This window comes from Balaenoptera musculus, chromosome 19, assembly GCF_009873245.2.
Source record: "Balaenoptera musculus isolate JJ_BM4_2016_0621 chromosome 19, mBalMus1.pri.v3, whole genome shotgun sequence".
Lineage (NCBI taxonomy): Eukaryota > Metazoa > Chordata > Mammalia > Artiodactyla > Balaenopteridae > Balaenoptera > Balaenoptera musculus.
The window spans coordinates 11,198,584-11,219,319 of record NC_045803.1 but is presented as its reverse complement, the minus strand read 5'-3'; the positions used below and the strand labels follow the sequence as shown (position 1 = coordinate 11,219,319).

The 20,736-nt window shown below is 41.5% G+C and overlaps 1 protein-coding gene across 2 annotated transcripts in view; it reads right to left on the bottom strand.

Annotated features, from left to right (window-relative positions):
* ZNF235 (zinc finger protein 235) overlaps window positions 1-20,736 on the bottom strand; it is a 46,360-nt gene that overhangs the window by 12,291 nt on the left and 13,333 nt on the right. Inside the window, exons 1-4 of one of the 2 annotated variants that reach the window (XM_036832355.1) lie at window positions 19,804-19,851; window positions 17,639-17,701; window positions 14,276-14,402; window positions 13,372-13,467 (exon numbers count right to left, since the gene is read on the bottom strand). In XM_036832355.1, coding sequence (XP_036688250.1) covers window positions 13,372-13,467; window positions 14,276-14,402; window positions 17,639-17,653 — 238 coding nt within the window. In that variant the 5' untranslated portion in view covers window positions 17,654-17,701; window positions 19,804-19,851. Of the gene's footprint in view, window positions 1-13,371; window positions 13,468-14,275; window positions 14,403-17,638; window positions 17,702-19,803; window positions 19,852-20,736 lie in introns of those variants that run through there. The other variant, XM_036832354.1, reaches the window with a different exon arrangement.

Here is a 20,736-nt window from a genome sequence, read left to right as displayed (position 1 = left end):
AAATAATCCAATTTACCATCACATCAAAAAGAATAAAACACCAAGGAATAAACCTACCTAAGGAGGCCAAAGACCTGTACTCTGAAAACTATATTTAAGGCACTAATGAAAGAAATGAAAGATGACACAAACAGGTGGAAAGATATACCATGTTCTTGGATTGGAAGAATCAATATTGTCAAAATGACTGTACTACCCAAGGCAATCCACAGATTCAATGCACTCCCTATCAAATTACCAATGGCATTTTTCACAGAACTAGAACAAAAAATTTTTTAATTTGTATGGAAACACAAAAGACCCTGAATGCCAAAGCAATCCTGACAAAGAAAAATGGAGGACTTCCCTGGTGTACAGTGGTTAAGAATCTGCCTGCCAATGCAGGGGACACGGGTTTGAGCCCTGGTCCAGGAAGATCCCACATGCCGCAGAGCAGCTAAGCCTGTGCACCACAACTACTGAGCCTGCGCTCTAGAGCCCGTGAGCCACAACTACTGAAGCCCGTGCGCCTAGAGCCTGTGCTCCACAACAAGAGAAGCCACTGCAATGAGAAGCCCACGCACCGCAACGAAGAGTAGCCCCCGCTCGTCACAACTAGAGAAAGCCTGAGCACAGCAACGAAGACCCAATGCAGCCTAAAATAAATAAATAAAATAAATTAAAATCCAACAAACCTATGGTTACCAAAGGGGAAACGTGGGGGGTAAGAGGGATAAAGTAGGAGCTTGGGATTAACGTACACACACTACTATATATAAAATAGATAACCAACAAGGACCTACTGTATAGCACAGGGAACTCTACTCAGTATTCTGTAATAACCTATATGGGTAAAGAATCTGAAAAAGAATGAATATATGTATATGTATAACTGAATCCCTTTGCTGTACACCTGAAGCTAACAACATTGTAAATCAACAATACTCCAATAAAATTTAAAAAAAAAGGGGGGGGGGGGAGCTTCAAGATGGTGGAGGAGTAAGACGTGGAGATCACCTTCCTCCCCACAAATACATCAGAAATACATCTACATGTGGAACAACAACTACAGAAGACCTACTGAACGCTGCCAGGAGACCTCAGACTTCCCAAAAGGGTCTTGGTGCTCCGGCCAGGTGTCAGGCCTGTGCCTCTGAGGTGGGAGAGCTGAGTTCAGGACATTGGTCCACCAGAGACCTCTTGGCTCCACGTAATATCAAATGGCGAAAGCTCTCCCAGAGATCTCCATCTCAACACTAAGACCCAGCTAGCTCCACTCAACAACCAGCAAGCTACAGTGCTGGACACGCTATGCCAAACAACTAGCAAGACAGGAACACAACCCCACCCATTAGCAGAGAGGCTGCCTAAAATCATAATAAGTTCACAGACACCCCAAAACACACCACTGGATGCAGTCCTGCCCACCAGAAAGACAAGATCCAGCCTCATCCACCAGAACACAGGAACTAGTCCTCTCCACGAGGAAGCCTACACAACCCACTGAACCAACCTTACCCACTGGGGGCAGACACCAAAAACAACCGGAACTACGAATCTGCAGCCTATGAAAAGGAGACCCCAAACACAGTAAGTTAAGCAAAATGAGAAGACAGAGAAACACACAGCAGATGAAGGAGCAAGGTAAAAACCCACTAGACCAAACAAATGAAGAGGAAATAGGCAGTCTACCTGAAAAAGAATTCAGAGTAATGACAGTAAAGATGATCCAAAATCTTGGAAATAGAATGGAGAAAATACAAGAAACGTTTAACAAGGACCTAGAAGAACTAAAGAGCAAACAATGATGAACAACACAATAAATGAAATTAAAAATTCTCTAGAAGGAATCAATAGCAGAATAACTGAGGCAGAAGAACAGATAAGTGACCTGGAAGATAAAATAGTGGAAATAGCTACTGCAGAGCAGAATAAAGAAAAAAGAATGAAAAGAATTGAGGACAGTCTTAGAGACCTCTGGGGCAACATTAAACGCACCAACATTCGAATTATAGAGGTCCCAGAAGAAGAAGAGAAAAAGAAAGGGACTGAGAAAATATTTGAAGAGATTATAGTTGAAAACTTCCCTAATATGGGAAAGGAAATAGTCAATCAAGTCCAGGAAGTGCAGAGTCCCATACAGGATAAATCCAAGGAGAAATGCACCAAGACACATATTAATCAAACTATCAAAAATTAAATACAAAGAAAAAATAGTAAAAGCAGCAAGGGAAAAACAACAAATAACTTACAAGGGAATCCCCATAAGGTTAAAAGCTGATCTTTCAGCAGAAACTCTGCAAGCCAGAAGGAAGTGGCAAGACGTATTTAAAGTGATGAAAGGGAAAAACCTACGACCAAGATTACGCTACCCTACAAGGATCTCATTCAGATTCGACGGAGAAATTAAAACCTTTACAGACAAGCAAAAGCTAAGAGAATTCAGCACCACCAAACCAACTTTACAACAAATGCTAAAGGAACTTCTCTAGACAGGAAACACAAGAGAAGGAAAAGACATACAATAATAAACCCAAAACAATTAATAAAATGGTAATAGGAACATACATATCAATAATTACCTTAAATGTAAATGGACTAAATGCTCCCACCAAAAGACACAGACTGGCTGAATGGATACAAAAACAAGACCCATATATATGCTGTCTACAAGAAACCCACTTCAGACCTAGGGACACATACAGACTGAAAGTGAGGAGATGGAAAAAGATATTCCATGCAAATGGAAATCAAAAGAAAGGCGGAGTACCAATTCTCATATCAGACAAAACAGACTTTAAAGACTATTACAAGAGACAAAGACGGACACCATGAAATGATCAAGGGATCAATCCAAGAAGATATAACAATTGTAAATATTTATGCACCCAACATAGGAGCACCTCAATACATAAGGCAAATGCTAACAGCCATAAAAGGGGAAATCGACAGTATCACAATCATAGTAGGGGACTTTAACACCCAACTTTCACCAATGGACAGATCATCCAAAATGAAAATAAGGAAACACAAGCTTTAAATGATACATTAAACAAGATGGACTTAATTGATATTTATAGGACATTCGATCCAAAAACAACAGAATACACTTTCTTCTCAAGTGCTCATGGAACATTCTCCAGGATAGATCATATCTTGGGTCACAAATCAAGTCTTGGTAAATTTAAGAAAATTGAAATCATATCAAGTATCTTTTCCGACCACAATGCTATGAGACTAGATATCAATTACAGGAAAAAAATCTGTAAAAAATACAAACACATGAAGCTAAACAATACACTACTTAATAACCGAGAGATCACTGAAGAAATCAAAGAGGAAATCAAAAAATACCTAGAAACAAATGACAATGAAAACATAACCCAAAACCGATGGGATGCAGCACAAGCAGTTCTAAGAGGGAAGTTTATAGCAATACAGTCCTATCTCAAGAAACAAGAAACAGCTCAAACAACCTAAACTTACACCTGAAGCAATTAGAGAAAGAAGAACAAAAAAACTCCAAAGTTAGCAGAAGGAAAGAAATCATAAAGATCAGATCAGAAATAAGATGAAGGAAACAACAGCAAAGATCAATAAATCTAAAAGCTGGTTCTTTGAGAAGATAAAATTGATAAACCATTAGCCAGACTCATCAAGAAAAAAAGGGAGACGACTCAAATCAATAGAATTAGAAATGAAAAGGGAGAAGTAACAACTGACACTGTAGAAATACAAAGGATCATGAAAGACTACTACAAGCAACTATATGTCAATAAAATGGACAACCTGGAAAAAAAATGAATAAATTCTTAGAAAAGCACAACCTTCTGAGACTGAACCCGGAAGAAACAGAAAATATAAACATACCAATCACAAGCATTGAAATTGAGGCTGTGATTAAAAATCTTCCAACAAACAAAAGCCCAGGACCAGATGTCTTCACAGGCGAATTCTATCAAACATTTAGAGAAGAGCTAACACCTATCCTTCTCAAACTCTTCCAAAATGTAGCAGAGAGAGGAACACTCCCAAACTCATTCTACGAGGCCACCATCACCCTGATACCAGAACCAGATGAAGATGTCTCAAAGAAAGAAAAGTACAGGCTAATATCACTGATGAACATAGATGCAAAAATCCTCAACAAAATACTAGCAAACAGAATCCAAAAGCACATTAAAAGGATCATACACCATGATCAAGTGGGGTTTATCCCAGGAATGCAAGGATTCTTCAATATACACAAATCAATCAATGTGATACACCATATTAACAAATTGAAGGAGAAAGGCCATATGATCATCTCAATAGATGCAGAAAAAGCTTCTGACAAAATTTAACACCCATTTATGATTTAAAAAACCCTCCAGAAAGTAGGCATAGAGGGAACTTACCTCAACATAATAGAGGCCATATATGACAAACCCACAGCCAACATCATTCTCAATGGTGAAAAACTGAAACCATTTCCTCCAAGATCAAGAACAAGACAAGGCTGTCCCCTCTCACCACTATTATTCAACATAGTTTTGGAAGTTTTAGCCACAGCAATCAGAGAAGAAAAAGAAAAAGGAATCCAAATCGGAAAAGAAGTAAAGCTGTCACTGTTTGCAGATGACATGATACTATACATAGAGAATCCTAAAGATGCTACCAGAAAACTACTAGGGCTAATCAATGAATTTGGTAAAGTAGCAGGATACAAAATTAATGCACAGAAATCTCTTGCATTCCTATACACTAACAAGGAAAGATCAGAAAGAGAAATTAAGGAAACACTCCCATTTACCATTGCAACAAAAAGAATAAAATACCTAGGAATAAATCTACCTAAGGAGACAAAAGACCTGTATGCAGAAAACTATAAGACACTGGTGAAAGAAATTAAAGATGATACACACAGATGGAGAGATATACCATGTTCTTGGATTGGAAGAATCAACACTGTGAAAATGACTATACTACCCAAAGCAATCTACAGATCAATGCAATCCCTATTCAACTACTGATGGCATTTTTCACAGAACTAGAACAAAAAGTTTCACAATTTGTATGGAAACACAAAAGACCCCGAATAGCCAAAGCAATCTTGAGAAAGAAAAACGGAGCTGTAGGAATCAGGCTCCCAGACCTCAGACTATACTACACAGCTACAGTAATCAAGACAGTATGGTACTGGCACAAAAACAGAAAAATAGATCAATGGAACAGGATAGAAAGCCCAGAGATAAGCCCATGCTCATATGGTCACCTTATTTTTGATAAAGGAGGGAAGAATATACAATGGAGAAAAGACAGCCTCTTCAATAAGTGGTGCTGGGAAAACTGGACAGCTACATGTAAAAGAATGAAATTAGGGGCTTCCCTGGTAGCTCAGTAGTTAAGAATCTGCCTGCCAATGCAGGGGACATGGGTTCGAGCCCTGGTCTTGGAAGATACCACATGCCGCAGAGCAACTAAGCCCTTGCGCCATAACTACTGAGCCTGTGCTCTAGAAGCCACGAGCCACAACTACTGAAGCCTGTGCACCTACAGCCTGTGCTCCGCAAAAAGAGAAGCCAACCGCAATGAGAAGCCTGTGCACCGCAACGAACGGCAGCCCCTGCTCACCGTAACTAGAGAAAGCCCACGCACAGTAATAAAGACCCAATGCAGCCAAAAATAAAATAATTTAAAAAAAGAATTAAATTAGAACACTCCCTAACACCATACACAAAAATAAACTCAAAATGGATCAAAAACCTAAATGTAAGGCCAGACACTATAAAACTCTTAGAGGAAAACATAGGCAGAACACTCAATGACATAAATCACAGCAAGATCCTTTTTGACCCACCTCTTAGAGAAATGGAAATAAAAACAAAAATAAACAAGTGGGACCTAATGAAACTTAAAAGCTTTTGCACAGCAAAGGAAACCATAAACAAGACGAAAAGACAGCCCTCAGAATGGGAGAAAATATTTGCAAATGAAGCAACTGACAAAGGATTAATCTCCAAGATTTACAAACAGCTCATGCAGCTCAAGATCAAAAAAGCAAACAACCTAATCCAAAAATGGGCCGAAGACCTGAATAGACAGTTCTCCAAGGAAGATATACAGATTGCCAACAAATACATGAAAGGATGCTCAACATCACTAATCATTAGAGAAATGTAAATCAAAACTACAATGAGGTATCATCTCACACCAGTCAGAATGGCCATCATCAAAAAGTGTACAAACAATAAATGCTGGAGATGGTGTGGAGAAAAGGGAACCCTCTTGCACTGTTGGTGGGAATGTAAACTGATACACCCACTATGGAGAACAGTATGGAGGTTCCTTAAAAAACTAAAAATAGAACTACCATATGACCCAGCAATCCCACTACTGGGCATATACCCTGAGAAAACCATAATTCAAAAAGAGTCATGTACCAAAATGTTCATTGCAGCTCTATTTACCATAGCCAGGCATGGAAGCAACCTAAGTGTCCATCGACAGATGAATGGATAAAGAAGATGTGGCACATATATACAATGGAATATTACTCAGCCATAAAAAGAAACGAAATTGAGTTATTTGTAGTGAGGTGGATGGACCTAGAGACTGTCATACAGAGTGAAGTAAGTCAGAAAGAGAAAAATAAATACCGTGTGCTGACACATATATATGGAATCTAAGAAAAAAAAAATGGTTCTGAAGAACCTAGGGGCAGGACAGGAATAAAGACGCAGACGTAGAGAATGGACTTGAGGACATGGGGAGGGGGAAGGGTAAGCTGGGACGAAGTGAGAGAGTGGCACGGACTTATATATACTACCAAATGTAAAACAGATAGCTAGCGGGAAGCAGCTGCATAGCACAGGGAGATCAGCTCAGTGCTTTGTGACCACCTAGAGGGGTGGGATGGGGGGGTGGGTGGGAGGGAGACGCAAGAGAGAGGAGATATGGGGATATACGTATATGTATAGCTGATTCACTTTATTATAAAGCAGAAACTAACACACCACTGTAAAGCAATTATACTCCAATAAAGATGTTAAAAAAAATAATTTTAAAATTTTTTTAAAAAGAAGACCCTTTCAATGGCGTTTCTTTGACTTACTTGATTTTGACTGGTTTGAGTCTTGGGGACCATGGTTCCAAGCATATCCAAAGAGAGGGAATTATCCTGCATATAGTTATAAAAAAAAAAATCACTCTGGCTCGTGGGATTCTCTCAAAAGCTTTAAATGCGTGTTCACAGCTGCTGACTGCCAAGCAAACGATTTCCATAAGATGAAGAACATCAGAAAAGGAAGAAGAGGGGCTTCCCTCGTGATGCAGTGGTTAAGAATCTGCCTGCCAATGCAGGGGACACGGGTTCAAGCCCTGGTCTGGGAAGATCCCACATGCCGCGGAGCAACTAAGTCCGTGCACCACAACTACTGAGCCTGTGCTCTAGAGCCCGTGAGCCACAACTACTGAGCCCGCATGCTAAAACTACTGAAGCCCACACGCCTAGAGCCTGTGCTCCACAACGAGAAGCCACCACAATAAGAAGGCCGTGCACCGCAACAAAGATCCAATGCAGCCAAAAATAAAATAAATACATTTTAAAAAAAATTTAAAAGGAAAAGGAAGAAGAGTGACTGACTTAAGGATTATGTACCTGGAACCCATGACCTGTGAATGTCACAGGGATTAAATAAAACCACGACCTATGGACCCCATGTCAGGGATCAACAAAGTTGCAAGAATCACAGGGCAGTAGCAGAGAATGGCATTAATGCCTTACATTTTGATGACATCTCTCAGATAAGTTGAGACTTTGATTAAAAGGGGGAAAGGTTAAGAAATAACAAGCCCCAAATGGGGTCATCTGCCCCCATGACAGCAAACCAAGAAATAACTGCAGTTTCAACCCCTCTCAGGAAGGTGACCTTTAAACAGACACTCTGAAATCTCCACATCAGCACCAGTGAGGTAACCCGCATAAGACGCATGCCTCCCTAAAACAATGAGCTGGCCTAACACATTTCTTTTCTTTTGCTAACAACTTCCTTCTCCCACCCCCTTTCTGCCTATAAGAAACCTTCCATTTTGTACAGCTCCTTGGGGTGCCCTTCTAATTGCTAGGTAGAATGCTGCTCTATTCAAGAACAGCTGCAAACTATTATACACAGGATGGATAAACAACAAGGTCCTACTGTATAGCACAGGGAACTATATTCAGTATCCTGTGATAGACCATAATGAAAAAGAATGTATACATATAACTGAATCACTTTGCTGTACAGCAGAAATGAACACAACATTGTAAATCAACTCTACTTCAATAAATTTAAAAAATTAAAAAAGAATTGCTTGATAGGGCCAATTAGATTTTAAAAAGTACTACACCAACGTGAAATTTGTAGTTTTGACAAATTTACCATGGTCAGGTAAGGTGTTAACAATGGGCAAACCGGGTGAGGCATTTGCGGGAACTTTCTACACTATCTATGTACCATTTCTGTAACTCTCAAATTATAAATTTTCAAAAAGGGTGAATTTTACTTTATGTAAGTTGTTTCTCAATAAGGTTGATTAAGAAGCATTTTGACTAAAAAGCATTTTGATTAGTGCACAAATATTACACCATTCTCCACTAAAAGGAACCAGGAGTCCTTGGGCAGATGGCTGATTCCAAGGCTGGGTAAGAAAAATACAAGATGACAGGGAGGACTTTGTAGAGCCAGAAGGAAAGGAAACGCTCCAAAAACAAAAGGATGGGGCGCGGCACAAGGGTATAGGAGCCAACCTGAAAGAGCTCCCAATGGTCAAAGCAGGAACAATTTGACAGCAAAATAAACAATGCCATGTTGGATATAACCCAAAGTAAAAATATATATACCCGCATCCATACTGATCATAGGATAGGCATGAGGTGAGTTCTTGCTGTGGACAGACACTGATGTATCTGTGGGTGATGTGACATACTCCAGCAAAAACAGGAGTGGGAGGATACATAAAACGGGAATAGCAGAAAGTGACAACCGTTGAGATGGTATGAATATACAGACTACGCTATACTATTTTCATTACTTTTGCATTTTAATATTTCCAAAATAAAACGTTTAAAGCCATGGAGAGGAGAAAAACCAGATCATCCAGATGGTGTGTGTATGTGGGGAGGGCAGAGAAGCAGAGAATTAACTTTTTAAATCGTCAGTTCAATTTTCAATAAAAGACATGATGATGAATGTTAGAACTGAACTCAACTGTGGGGTTACACATGGGATCCCATTAGATCATTTTTTTGTTTTATCACGTATGCCCCCAGGTTGGTGGTTTATTACATGATTATCTTAATGAAGCACATACACAATTTTAGGATTAACTAACTTTCTATGTTTTATACGTTTTTGAAATTCTTCCACTTCTGCAGTAGATGCTGCACTTGCAGGAAAATGGCAAATTGGCAGTTTGGGGGTCCACAAAAACGTTAACAGGTTTAAATCAGCGCCTCTACTAAGAGCAAACAGGCTTTAAGGCCTGACTCACCCACTTACAAGCTCTATGACATTTTCAAAGGCCTAAGTTTCATCCCATAAAAAACAGATAATCACCCAGGTGGTCAGGACTATTGAGAGGATTAAATGTATAAGGTGCTTCGTCTTTTTTTTTTTTTTTTTTTTTGGCTGTGCTGGGCAGCTTGCAGGATCTTAGTTCCCCAACCAGGGATTGAACCTGGGCCCTCAGCAGTGAAAGTGCAGAGTCCTAACCCTGGACTGCCAGGGAATTCCCAAGGTGTTTCTTCTAATACTTATGATAAATGAGTTAAGAGTAATACCAAATTACACAAATTATACTTAAACTTACTCAGAATTGCAAAAGGTTCATTTCAGTAATTTCTTCTCTTTTCCTACACAGATTCTCCTTGTCTACACAGCCGCATCTGTGACGTCTATAAATATCACATTTGAAATGTCTACCAGAAAACTTCACCTAGGTCACGTGATTGTTTAAGTATCAGGGGAGAGGGGCAGAGAGGATAAGATAAATGGCAGAGAAGATGACTGCCTGGCTGGGAATACGGATTCCACACACAAAAAACTGTTAAAACCAGTAAATGAATTAAAAGTATCAAGATACAATGTCAACATACAAAAATTAGTTGCATTTCTAGCCACTGTGGAAAACAGTATGGAAGTTCCTCAGAAAATTAAAAACAGAGTTGCCATATGACCAGCAATCCCACTCCTGCACATATATCCAGACAAAACTACAATTCAAAAAGATGCATGCACCCCTATGTTCACAGCAGCACTATTCACAATAGCCAAGACATGGAAACAACCTAAATGTCCATCAACAGATGACTGGATAAAGAAGATGTGGTATATGTATACAATGGAACAGTACTCAGCCATAAAAAAGAACGAAATAGGGGCTTCTCTGGTGGCACAGTGGTTGAGAATCTGCCTGTCAATGCAGGGTTCGAGCCCTGGTCTGGGAAGATCCCACATGCCGCGGAGCAACTAGGCCCGTGAGCCACAATTACTGAGCCTGCGCGTCTGGAGCCTGTGCTCCGCAACAAGAGAGGCCACGATAGTGAGAGGCCTGCGCACCGCGATGAAGAGTGGCCCCCCACTTGCCGCAACTAGAGAAAGCCCTCGCACAGAAACGAAGACCCAACACAGCCATAAATAAATAAAAATTTTAAAAAAACAACGAAATAATGCCATTTGCAGCAACGTGGATGGAACTAGAGATTATCATACTAAGTAAGTCAGAAAGAGAAAGACAAATACCATATGATATCACTTATATGTGGAATCTAAAAAATGACACAAATGAACCTATAAAAAAAAAGAACCTATCTATGAAACAGAATGACAGACACGGAGAACAGACTGGTGGTTGCCAAGGTGGAGGGGTGGGGAAGGGACAGAGTGGGAGGTTGGGATTAGCAGATGCAAACTATTATATATAGAATTGTAAACAGCAAGGTCCTACTATATAGCACAGAAAACTATTGATATATTCAGTACCCTGTGATAAACCATAATGGAAAAGAACATTTTCAAAAAAGAATGTATATACATGTATAACTGAATCACTTTGCTCTACAGCAGTAAATTAACATTGTAAACTATACTTCAATTAAAAAAAATTAATAGCATTTCTATACACAGTGAACAATTTGAAAACGAAATAAAACAATTCCATTTACAATAGCGTCAAAAAGAATAAAATACTTAGGAATGAACCAAGGAGGTGAAAGGCTTGTACACTGAAAGCTACAAAACACTGGTAAAAGAAATTAAAGACATTTAAAAAAATGGAGTGACATCTCATGTTCACGGACAGGGAGATCTAATATTACTTTGTCAATGCTACCCAAGGGGATCTACAGATTCAACTCAATCCCTGTCAAAATCCCAACACAGAAATAGGAAAACTCATCCTAAAGTTCATATGGAATCTCGAGGGAACCCAAATAGCCAAAACAATCTTGAAAAATTAGAAAAAAGTTGGTGGACTCACACCCTGATTTTAAAACTTATAAAGCTAATCAAAACAGTGTGGTACTGGCATCAAGACAGACATACAAACAGACCAAGGGAACAGACCAGAGAGCCCAGAAATAAACCACTGAATAGATGGTCAAATGATTTTGGACAAGGGGGCCAAGACCATTCAATGGGGAAAGGACCATCATCTTTTCAACAAATGGTTCTGGGAAAGCTGGATATTCACATGCAGAAGAATGAGGTTGGACCCCTCCTTACACCATATACAAAAATCAACTCAAAATGCATCAGATCTAAACATAAGAGCTAAAACTATAAAATCCCTAGAAGAAAACAGTAAAAGCTGCATGACGTTGGAGTTGGCAATGGTTTCTTAGATATGACACCAAAGGCGCAGGCGACAACAAAAATAACTGACAAATTTCACGTCATGAAAATTAAAAACTTTTGTGCATTAAAAGACCTTCTCCATAAAGTAAAAAGGCCACACACAGAATGAGAGAAAATACTTGTAAATCATATACGTGATGAGGGATATTCAAAATACACAAAGAACTCCTAAAAACAACAAACACCCTGATTCAAAAACGAGCAAAAGACTTGCATAGACATTTCTCCAAAGAAGATAAACACGTGGCCAATAAGAATATAAAAAGATGCTAAACATCACGAATCATTAGAAAAATGCAAATCAAAAACAATGGGATACCACTTCATACCCATTAGGATGGCTACTATAAAAAACAAACAAAAAATAACAAGTATTGGCGAGGATGCTACAAACTGTAACCCTTCTGCATTCCTGGTGGGAATGTAAAATGCTGCAGCTACTATGGAAAAAAGTATGGCAGTGTCTCAAAAAATTAAGAGAATTACCACATGATCCAGCATTTCTACCCAGGGTATATACACGAAAGAATGAAAAGCAGAGACTTAGATATCTGTACACCCACGTTCACAGCAGCATTAGTCACAATAACCAAAAGGTTGTGAACAACCCAAATGTCCATCGACAGATGAAGAAAATGTGCTATATACATACAATGCGGTATTATTCAGCCTTAAAAAAGGAAATTCTGACACACATTGTAACACGGACGAACCTCGAAGATACCATGCTAAGTGAAATAAGCCAGACACAAAAGGACAAATACTGTATGACAGAGACAGAAGGTAGAACAGCGGTTACTAGGGCCTGGGGGTAAGGAGAGAACAAGGACTTGTTTAATGGGGACAGTTTCTGTTTGGGAAGATGAAAAAGTTCTGGAGATGAATAGTGTTGATGGTTGCACAACAACAGTGTGAATGTACTTAACGCCACTGAACTGTATACTTAAAAATGATTAAAATGATAAATTTTATCTTATGCATGGTTTTCCACAATTAAAAAATATATATATGCTAGGAAGTCTGGAGGTGTAGTACTTAGACACAAATGAAGGTGATGGAGCGAAGACGGTGTTTTAAAAGGAGTGGTCAAGGAAGGCCGTGGGTGAGATGAACTCCCGAGCAGAGACATGAATGAATAAGAGAGAGGGGTTGGAGGTTTGTGGGGTAGCAGCCTCCCAGCCAGAGAAAAGAGAGGAAAAGGTCCTCACGCAGAAGCGTAATCCTCATATTTGAGGAACCAGTGAGGCTGGCAGAGGGCAAGGCAGGGGGAAATGACAGGAGAAAAATGCAGACCGTTAAGGCTGGGTGAACGGACACCACTACAGGCCCTCAGGGGCCCCTTAAATACATTGGATTTTATTCCGAGTGAAATGGGGAGCCAGGGGAGGGCCTGAAGTAGAGGAGTGTGACGTGACTGAGGTTTTCAAAGGGCCTCTTTGCCTGCTGTACAGAGAAGAGACAGATTATCCAGCACAGAGGCAGGATAATGGGACTCTGGCGGCAAGGTCCTCCTCACCTGAATGCCCACCTCTCTGGGTCTGGACCTCCATCATCCAAAGCTTTTCCTCTCTCTCCAACTGGGATATCATATCTGGCTTGGAGGACTGGTGCCCTGAGAAAACATTAAAGGGAAAAAACGTATTGAACAATTTTTGGTTCCAATCCCATGACGGAAGGCTCCATCCCTCCCCCAAAGTTTATTGAACATTTTTGATCAGACCTGTTGTGAGAAATACATTCTCATTAGAAACACGTGACTACCCCCACGAATCACTGAAACAAAAGACTAAATGACCTGTGTCATCACCTCCTTTGCAGAGTCTCACTATATTTACTGCAAGCGCTGCAGTTATTGCTACGATGTGCGCCGTTCTTGCTAAGGAGCTCTGACACTGCTACTTTATTCTACATTATTACAAGACTTATTACTAAATTAATTTCATGCCCCACCAATGGATCATGCCCCACCAATTTAAAAAAGACATAATATGTAAAGCAACTATACTCCAATAAAAACTAATTTAAAAAAATAAAAAAAGATATGAAAGTCGGGGAGAGAGGGATAAATTAGGAGATTGGGATGAAAAAAAAAGATATAATATGAAATAAGGAGCCAGGTGCAGCCAAGCTCAACTGTTCACTTATAGTGCAGTTACAAAAGACAAATGTTTGCCTTGGAACAAAGACTAGAAACATCTTGTCTCTATGCTCCAAAGGGATTGGAAAACTCTGGTCTCTAAGGAGTCCCAAAGCCTGGAAGTCGCGGGCAGAGGCCAGGGATAATACTAAACATCCTATAACGCACAGGAGAGTCCCCATGACAAAGAAACCATCTGGCCCCAAAAGGCAGGAGTACCGACGCTGGGAAACCCTGCCCATGGGGGATGAGGCCAAGTCACAGGGAGGGCGTCCGTCCTCACCCACTGAGAGCAGGTTCCGGAAGTTCTCCAGCATCACCTCTCGGTACAGCTTCCTCTGGGCGGAGTCCAGCAGCCCCAGCTCCTCCTCCGTGAAGGTCACGGCCACGTCCTTGAAGGTCACCGCCTCCTACGACACCAAACACATGTAGCCTCAATCTTACAACCAACCTCCCCTGGGAGAAGGGCAGCACTGGGAAGGTGGAGGAGGCACGTGGGAGGCTGTTCCAGACTCTAAGCGACCTGAACCACCCTTTTCAGGACACCGTCTCCTCTTCCCCTTCCACAACCACACCAAAGATGCTGGAGTGGTGGGGGACGGTGGAGGAAGGAACGACAGGAAAAAGTTTTAAAACCTTATATACATGCAATATGGTGCCCTTTATATAGCTGTGTCTCTAAAACTGTCACGGTTACATCAAGGCATACACGCATTTTACAATTTCACTGAAAGTGCCAAATTTTGTAAGAAATGTTGAGTTAATTTAGTCCCAACGGTATTTACAATAATAGTGCCTATCTCCTTCTCTCACTGGGCAGTACCACTATTTTGTCAATGACTGCCAATCTAACCAGCCTTCAGTACCTCCGTGGGGGCAGGTAGGTAGTTCATTCTGTCTCAGGTACATGCTGTACCTGTCAACTGTGGCAGCATTCAGTGTCAAGTTTAAGAGCACAGGCTTTGGAGACTGACTGCCTCAGTTCACACTCTAAGGCTCTGTCCATTACTACCTTTGTGACCTTGGACAAGTCACCTAACTTCTCAATACCTCAATTTCCCCATCTGTACAAGGGCACAACATCATAGGGTACTTGATGGGATTAAATGAGAATATGCGAAGGGTTTAGGATATTATCTGACACTTTTTTTTTTCCCCCACCTTGCTGCACGGCATGCAGGATCTTAGTTCCCCGACCAGGGATCGAACCCATGCCCCATTCAGTGGAAGCGTGGAGTCTTAACCACTGGACCTCCAGGGAGTATCACGTTAGATACTCAAAAAAATGTCAGCCATCACTATTACTATTATCATCATTATTCATGGCTGCATGGTATTTCATAAAAGTGAAAAAAATATACATTTAACCATTCCAAATAATTAAACAATACAATAATTTAAGATTTTAAACTTACTAATAATGCTGCAAAAAACGCATTTTCACATAGATCTTAGCCAACTTGTCTGGTTATTTCCTTAGGCTAAGTTCCAAGAAGCTGCAACTGCACTGTCAAAAAAATATGCACCTTTGCTAGTAAAATGGCAATTTTCCCAATTAACTCTTCCTGTCACAGATCAAAAGTGTTCCCGATTGTCCATACTCTGGCCCAAACTGGACATTATCTTACTTCTTAAATCTTGGGTAATTTGGTAAGTGATAAAAACAGCTCTTTTTAAAAATTTCCATTTATTTAACTTCATCAAAACATCTCTTTCAATATTTTCCCCCCACATATTGCTTGTTCATTTGCCTTGGTCGTAATCCTATTGAGGTAGCTGATGCATCAGTAAGATTCCTGTGAAGAATATTAAGCCTTTTCTAGCATGTACAAATTCCCACCTTCACCCCTCACTCCTGTTTACTGTGTCTCATGCCTTAGTATACGGTGTTTTCCTTTATGACAATTAAAATTATTTCTCTAGGGAATTTCCTGGCGGGCCAGTGGTTAGGACTCGGTGCTTCCACTGCCAGGGTCCCGGGTTCGATCCCTGGTCAGGGAACTAAGATCCCACAAGCTGCTCAGCCAAAAAAAAAAAAAGTTATTTCTCTAAAGACTTAGCCCATCTCTACATTTGTTCCGACTGGAGTCCTGAGCATATGTGTATTAAACAACCAGTTGACACATCTGGCAAAGAAGAGACAGGCACTAAGAAAAGGAACAAACTGAGGGCAGTGTCATTTTTGGAGTCCTCCAGCCACACCAGGCATACACACAACGTGGCCGCAGGGCCCCAAGTGGAGCAGTCTCTTCTTCTGGGTCTCTCCACTCATCCTCACTGGACACCTGAAAGTCCTGGCTCGGGCAATGGAAACTTTAGTGTCAGCTGAGGACTGAGTGGATTTTCACAGGTATCTGAAAGTTCACAAATCTGTTTCTGTTAAAATGCAGATAAGACCATCTATAGCCTTACACAGCTGCTCCATGGAGTAAATGCCTGGCAAGTCCCTGCTGCTACTAAACTTTTCAAAATCAGTGTGTACCTCTTTAAAATACACTAACATGGCAGTGAACAAAACAGATACTTTTATAATACATACGTGGTGTAACTTAGAATTAAAGAATCTAGTTCTTGTTTGAAAACAAAATATTTTCTCTTAGTTCAGTATCAGCTGGACATTGTGGCCCGAAACCACGTTTTAGACATTCCAGCCACAAAACGTGAGGCTCCCCATGAGAAAACAATTGAGTTCCCAAACTTTTAGGAAGAAAATGGCAGAGCTCTCAGAATTCCTGTTTGGGAAGAAAGGTTATATGTAGGAAAACGGTCACTGCAAACATCTTAAAATGGGAAAATTCATAAACCACATAAATATGGACAATAGAAAAAAATACTAGGTAAACTATGGAAAATGATGTGACCATTTAAGTTGTGGGAGCTATACAATTTTAAAAATCCAAAATGTGGGGCTTCCCTGGTGGCACAGTGGTTAAGAATCCGCCTGCCAAGGCAGGGGACATGGGTTCGAGCCCTAGTCCAGGAAGATCCCACAAGCCACGGAGCAACTAAGCCCGTGTACACAACTACTGAGCCTGCACTCTAGAGCCCGTGAGCCACAACTACTGAGCCCGTGCACCACAACTACTGAGCCTGCACGCCTAGAGCCCGTGCTCCACAAGAGAAGCCACCGCAATGAGAAGCCCGCGCACCACCATGAAGAGCAGCCCCCGCTCGCCACAACTAGAGAAAGCTCACGCACAGCAACAAAGACCCAACGCAGCCAAAAAGCAAAATTAAATAAATTAAAAAAATAAAAATCCAAAATGGTATTGAAAACTGTGATTACAAATCAACACACGTAAACACTAATGAAAAGGAATGTGAGAAAATGAAAACCGATTTGTAAACGTGTTTATAATGTGGGAACTTTTTTTTTTGGGTAATGAATTCATTTTTTATTTTATTTTTTTTTAACTTTTTGTTTTATATTGGAGTATAACTGATTATGGGAACATTTTTAGTTTTAAAAATTATCTATTAATTTTCACATCATTATGTGGAAATAAACAAAAAGCAAGGGGCCGCCATACAACAATTCCTCAAGTGCCTTTGGCTCCCTTTACCCTTCCCGAGCAGGAGAAAAATATGTCCAGTCTTTGTGAAATGAGATGTCATTTTAAGAAACAGAAAAGCAAACCTGACTTACCTGGAATTTGGTCATTTTTTTCCTCTTCCTGCTGGGGAAAGGCCGAGTTCTGGGAAGGCAAAACTGGGGAAGGGAAAGAAAGCCATCATGAGAGAGACGCTGGGAACAGCGCTAGCCCACGTGGTACTTCATGTGATCTGGAAGAGGGGCCCCCTTCTCTAGGCAAATGCAGTGACAACATAACCCAGTGAGAACAGGGGCGGGATTCCAGCTTCCCCTGGGCCTCCTCGGCCAGCTGCCTTAGTTCATGAACAATCCATAAACAGCCCTTACCCACATGTTTCTTGTAGCTCCCAGAGTATTCCCGAGGCTGGCTATTAGAGGAAATGAGAGGCAGACAGGAAGCACCAACAACTTAATGGGGCTGATACCGAGCAGGGCTCTGTGGGGTTCCTGGGCACAAAGCCTTTCTGTGTCCCCCATTTCTTTGACTACAAGAAACTGCCTTTATTCAGCCTCCATGACCCTGAGTTCCAACAGGCAGATTCAAGCAGCTGTTCATTAGGGAAGGGAGGGGATGCGAGAAAAGGGAGAAACAAACAGTCGAGAGAAACAATGATGCAGCCTTGGGGCAAGGTCCTGGTTCCCCACCAATGGATACACACAACAATATCTTTGAGCTGTTTTGCAGATACTGAAACCCCCTCCAGGTGGGAGAAGTTAACGATGGTATGGTGCCCACAAGCATGTAGACCCCAGACCAGCTGGAACCTGAAGGTTGATGATGTCGACTCCTACTTACCTCACCACCAACCCATCAGGAGAATGTCCACGAGCTGATCACGCCCTTCTTGAACAATTACTATAAAACTTCCCACTATCCTCTCCAAGTGGGGACACAGTTTTTCGAGGCAGGAGCCCACCGTGTCCCCCTTTGCCTGGCAAAGTAATAAAGCTATCCTTTTCTACTTCACCCAAAACTCTGTCTCCAAGATTCAATTCCACACCCGTGTACAGAGAAGCTGAGCTTTTGACATCAGGGCCAAAATGCCTGGGTTCAAATTCTGGTGTTTCTACTTATCACGTTCTACTTACTAGTCGCATAAACCTTGAGCAAGTTATTAATCTCTCTGTGCCTCAATCCAGTCTACCTGTAAATGGGTATAAAAATGCCAGAATTCCCTCCTGCAGCTTCAGACAAGCAGGTGCTCTTAAGATTCATAAAACTGCCTTTGCGAATCTGCTTTACAGAAGATGAATCTTAGGAAACACAGAATTCAGAGATGATGACTGTCCCTTTACTTACCCTTACTCTCCAAAAAAAGCCTAATTCTAACTGGTGGGCTCACAGATGATTTGTGCTGTTGTTAATGAACGTTAAATTACCATGGATTTTTTTTCCCTTAATAGGTGTAACTACTTGCACGTGTTACTAAGCTGAAAGAACAAAGTTTCTTCTCGCATATGCATGCAGGTAAACAATGATTAATAAAAACCTAAGACTAAGAAATCGTGTTGCATTTCAATTAACAATACGGGGTTGTTATACAATACTGAACATTTTTAACTTAAGCCTGCTACAACGCAGGCACTGTGCAAAGCCGTGACCACGATCATTTCTCTGTCTGGGATAAACCACAGAGGACTTTTCCCAGGATCCAGCTGAAGATAACTCTCCTTCCTAAACAAGCGTCCAGAAAGAATCCAGGAATCCAAGAACAAACCCACGTCAGTGATCAGGGAAGGGACAATGGGTCTGCAGCTGGAGCTCCGACCCCATCCCGGGCTCGCAGGAGCTTCCCAACAACAGGGCGCCTGAGTATTATCATTGAATTTATAGTAACATCCAACATTTTACCATGCACTAGGCACTGTTTTTAAGCTTTTAAAATATAATCTCACTTAATCCTCAAAAGAACATCATTGGGAAGGAACTAACTGCAGGAAACTGAGGCAGAGAGAGATTAAGCAACCTGCTCAATAATTTACCGCAAGAAACAGACAGAGCTGGCCCATAGTTGCGGTAGGAGGGCTGGGGGAGCAGAGAGCGCGCGAGCCCGCCCCCGACGCGGGAGGTTCGCCGAGGGGATGCACACCGCCGCCGCTGCCCCCTCCCGCCCACCGCCGCTCGCCGCGGCTTCCCTGCCCCAGGAGCGAGGACCGGGTGGCCCCACGCAGAGGCCGAGAAGGCTCGAAGGGATCACAGGGACGCTGGGTTAACTCACCGCCCTGGGAGTAATCTCGGCCCCGACCTCGCCTTCCCGGAGCGGAAGTGCCTCGGGCTACACACAGTTCCCGGACTACACTTCCCAGAATCCCCAGGGGGGAAGCGTCTCGGATTTCACGAACCTCCTGGACTACATTTCCCAGAATGAAGTTCGCAGAACCGCTCTTCCCACCAGCTGTCTCGGGTTTTGACTGTGGAGTGGGCTCGGATTTAGTCACTGTTGGTGGAACTGTCAGATTCCTTTTGTTTTACTCATTTCTTAAAGCTCATGAGAAAATAACGTAAGCAGATAGTTTTTCGGGTACCAATAATTGCGAATTTTTAAAAAATGCGGCCGTATAAGAGAGAAAAGAGAGGCTTGTATTACGAAAGTAAGTTAAAACCTAACATTTTTAGCGGAGGCAAAGGGTAGACTAAAAAGTGGGAAACGTGAAAGTGACCTAGGCTGAACTGCCTAACACAGAACTTAAGGAACACTGGATTTCAAACTTGTTTTCAATGCTGACTCCCCAAATATCAGCAATAAACCTTGTAATGAGACAAAAACGTAGTTTATTGCTACGTGGTGACACCATCTCCACAGAGCTTCCGCACCTTGACACTGTCCGCGGGGCCAGGAAGACAAGGCTGGAAGTCACTGAGAATTGGAAGTTTGGTTTAAGGCGGGGTCTTTCAGTGCAAAAGACGAATGGGACTGCATGGCGGTCATGATGCTGCAGCCCAGGATTGGTGGGAAGAGCAAGGATTTTTGTAGGCGAGGAGCCTACAGGTGCAAACTGCTGATGTTCTTTAAAGAGATGGAAGAGTTGATGGGTGCTGATGGAAGAGTTGATGGGTGCTTGTGGAAGTTCCTTTAATGAACAATCAAGCAATTTGTTTGGGCAGGAATCTTCTGGAATAGTAAAGGCATGCTAGTAAAACTGACCAGTTA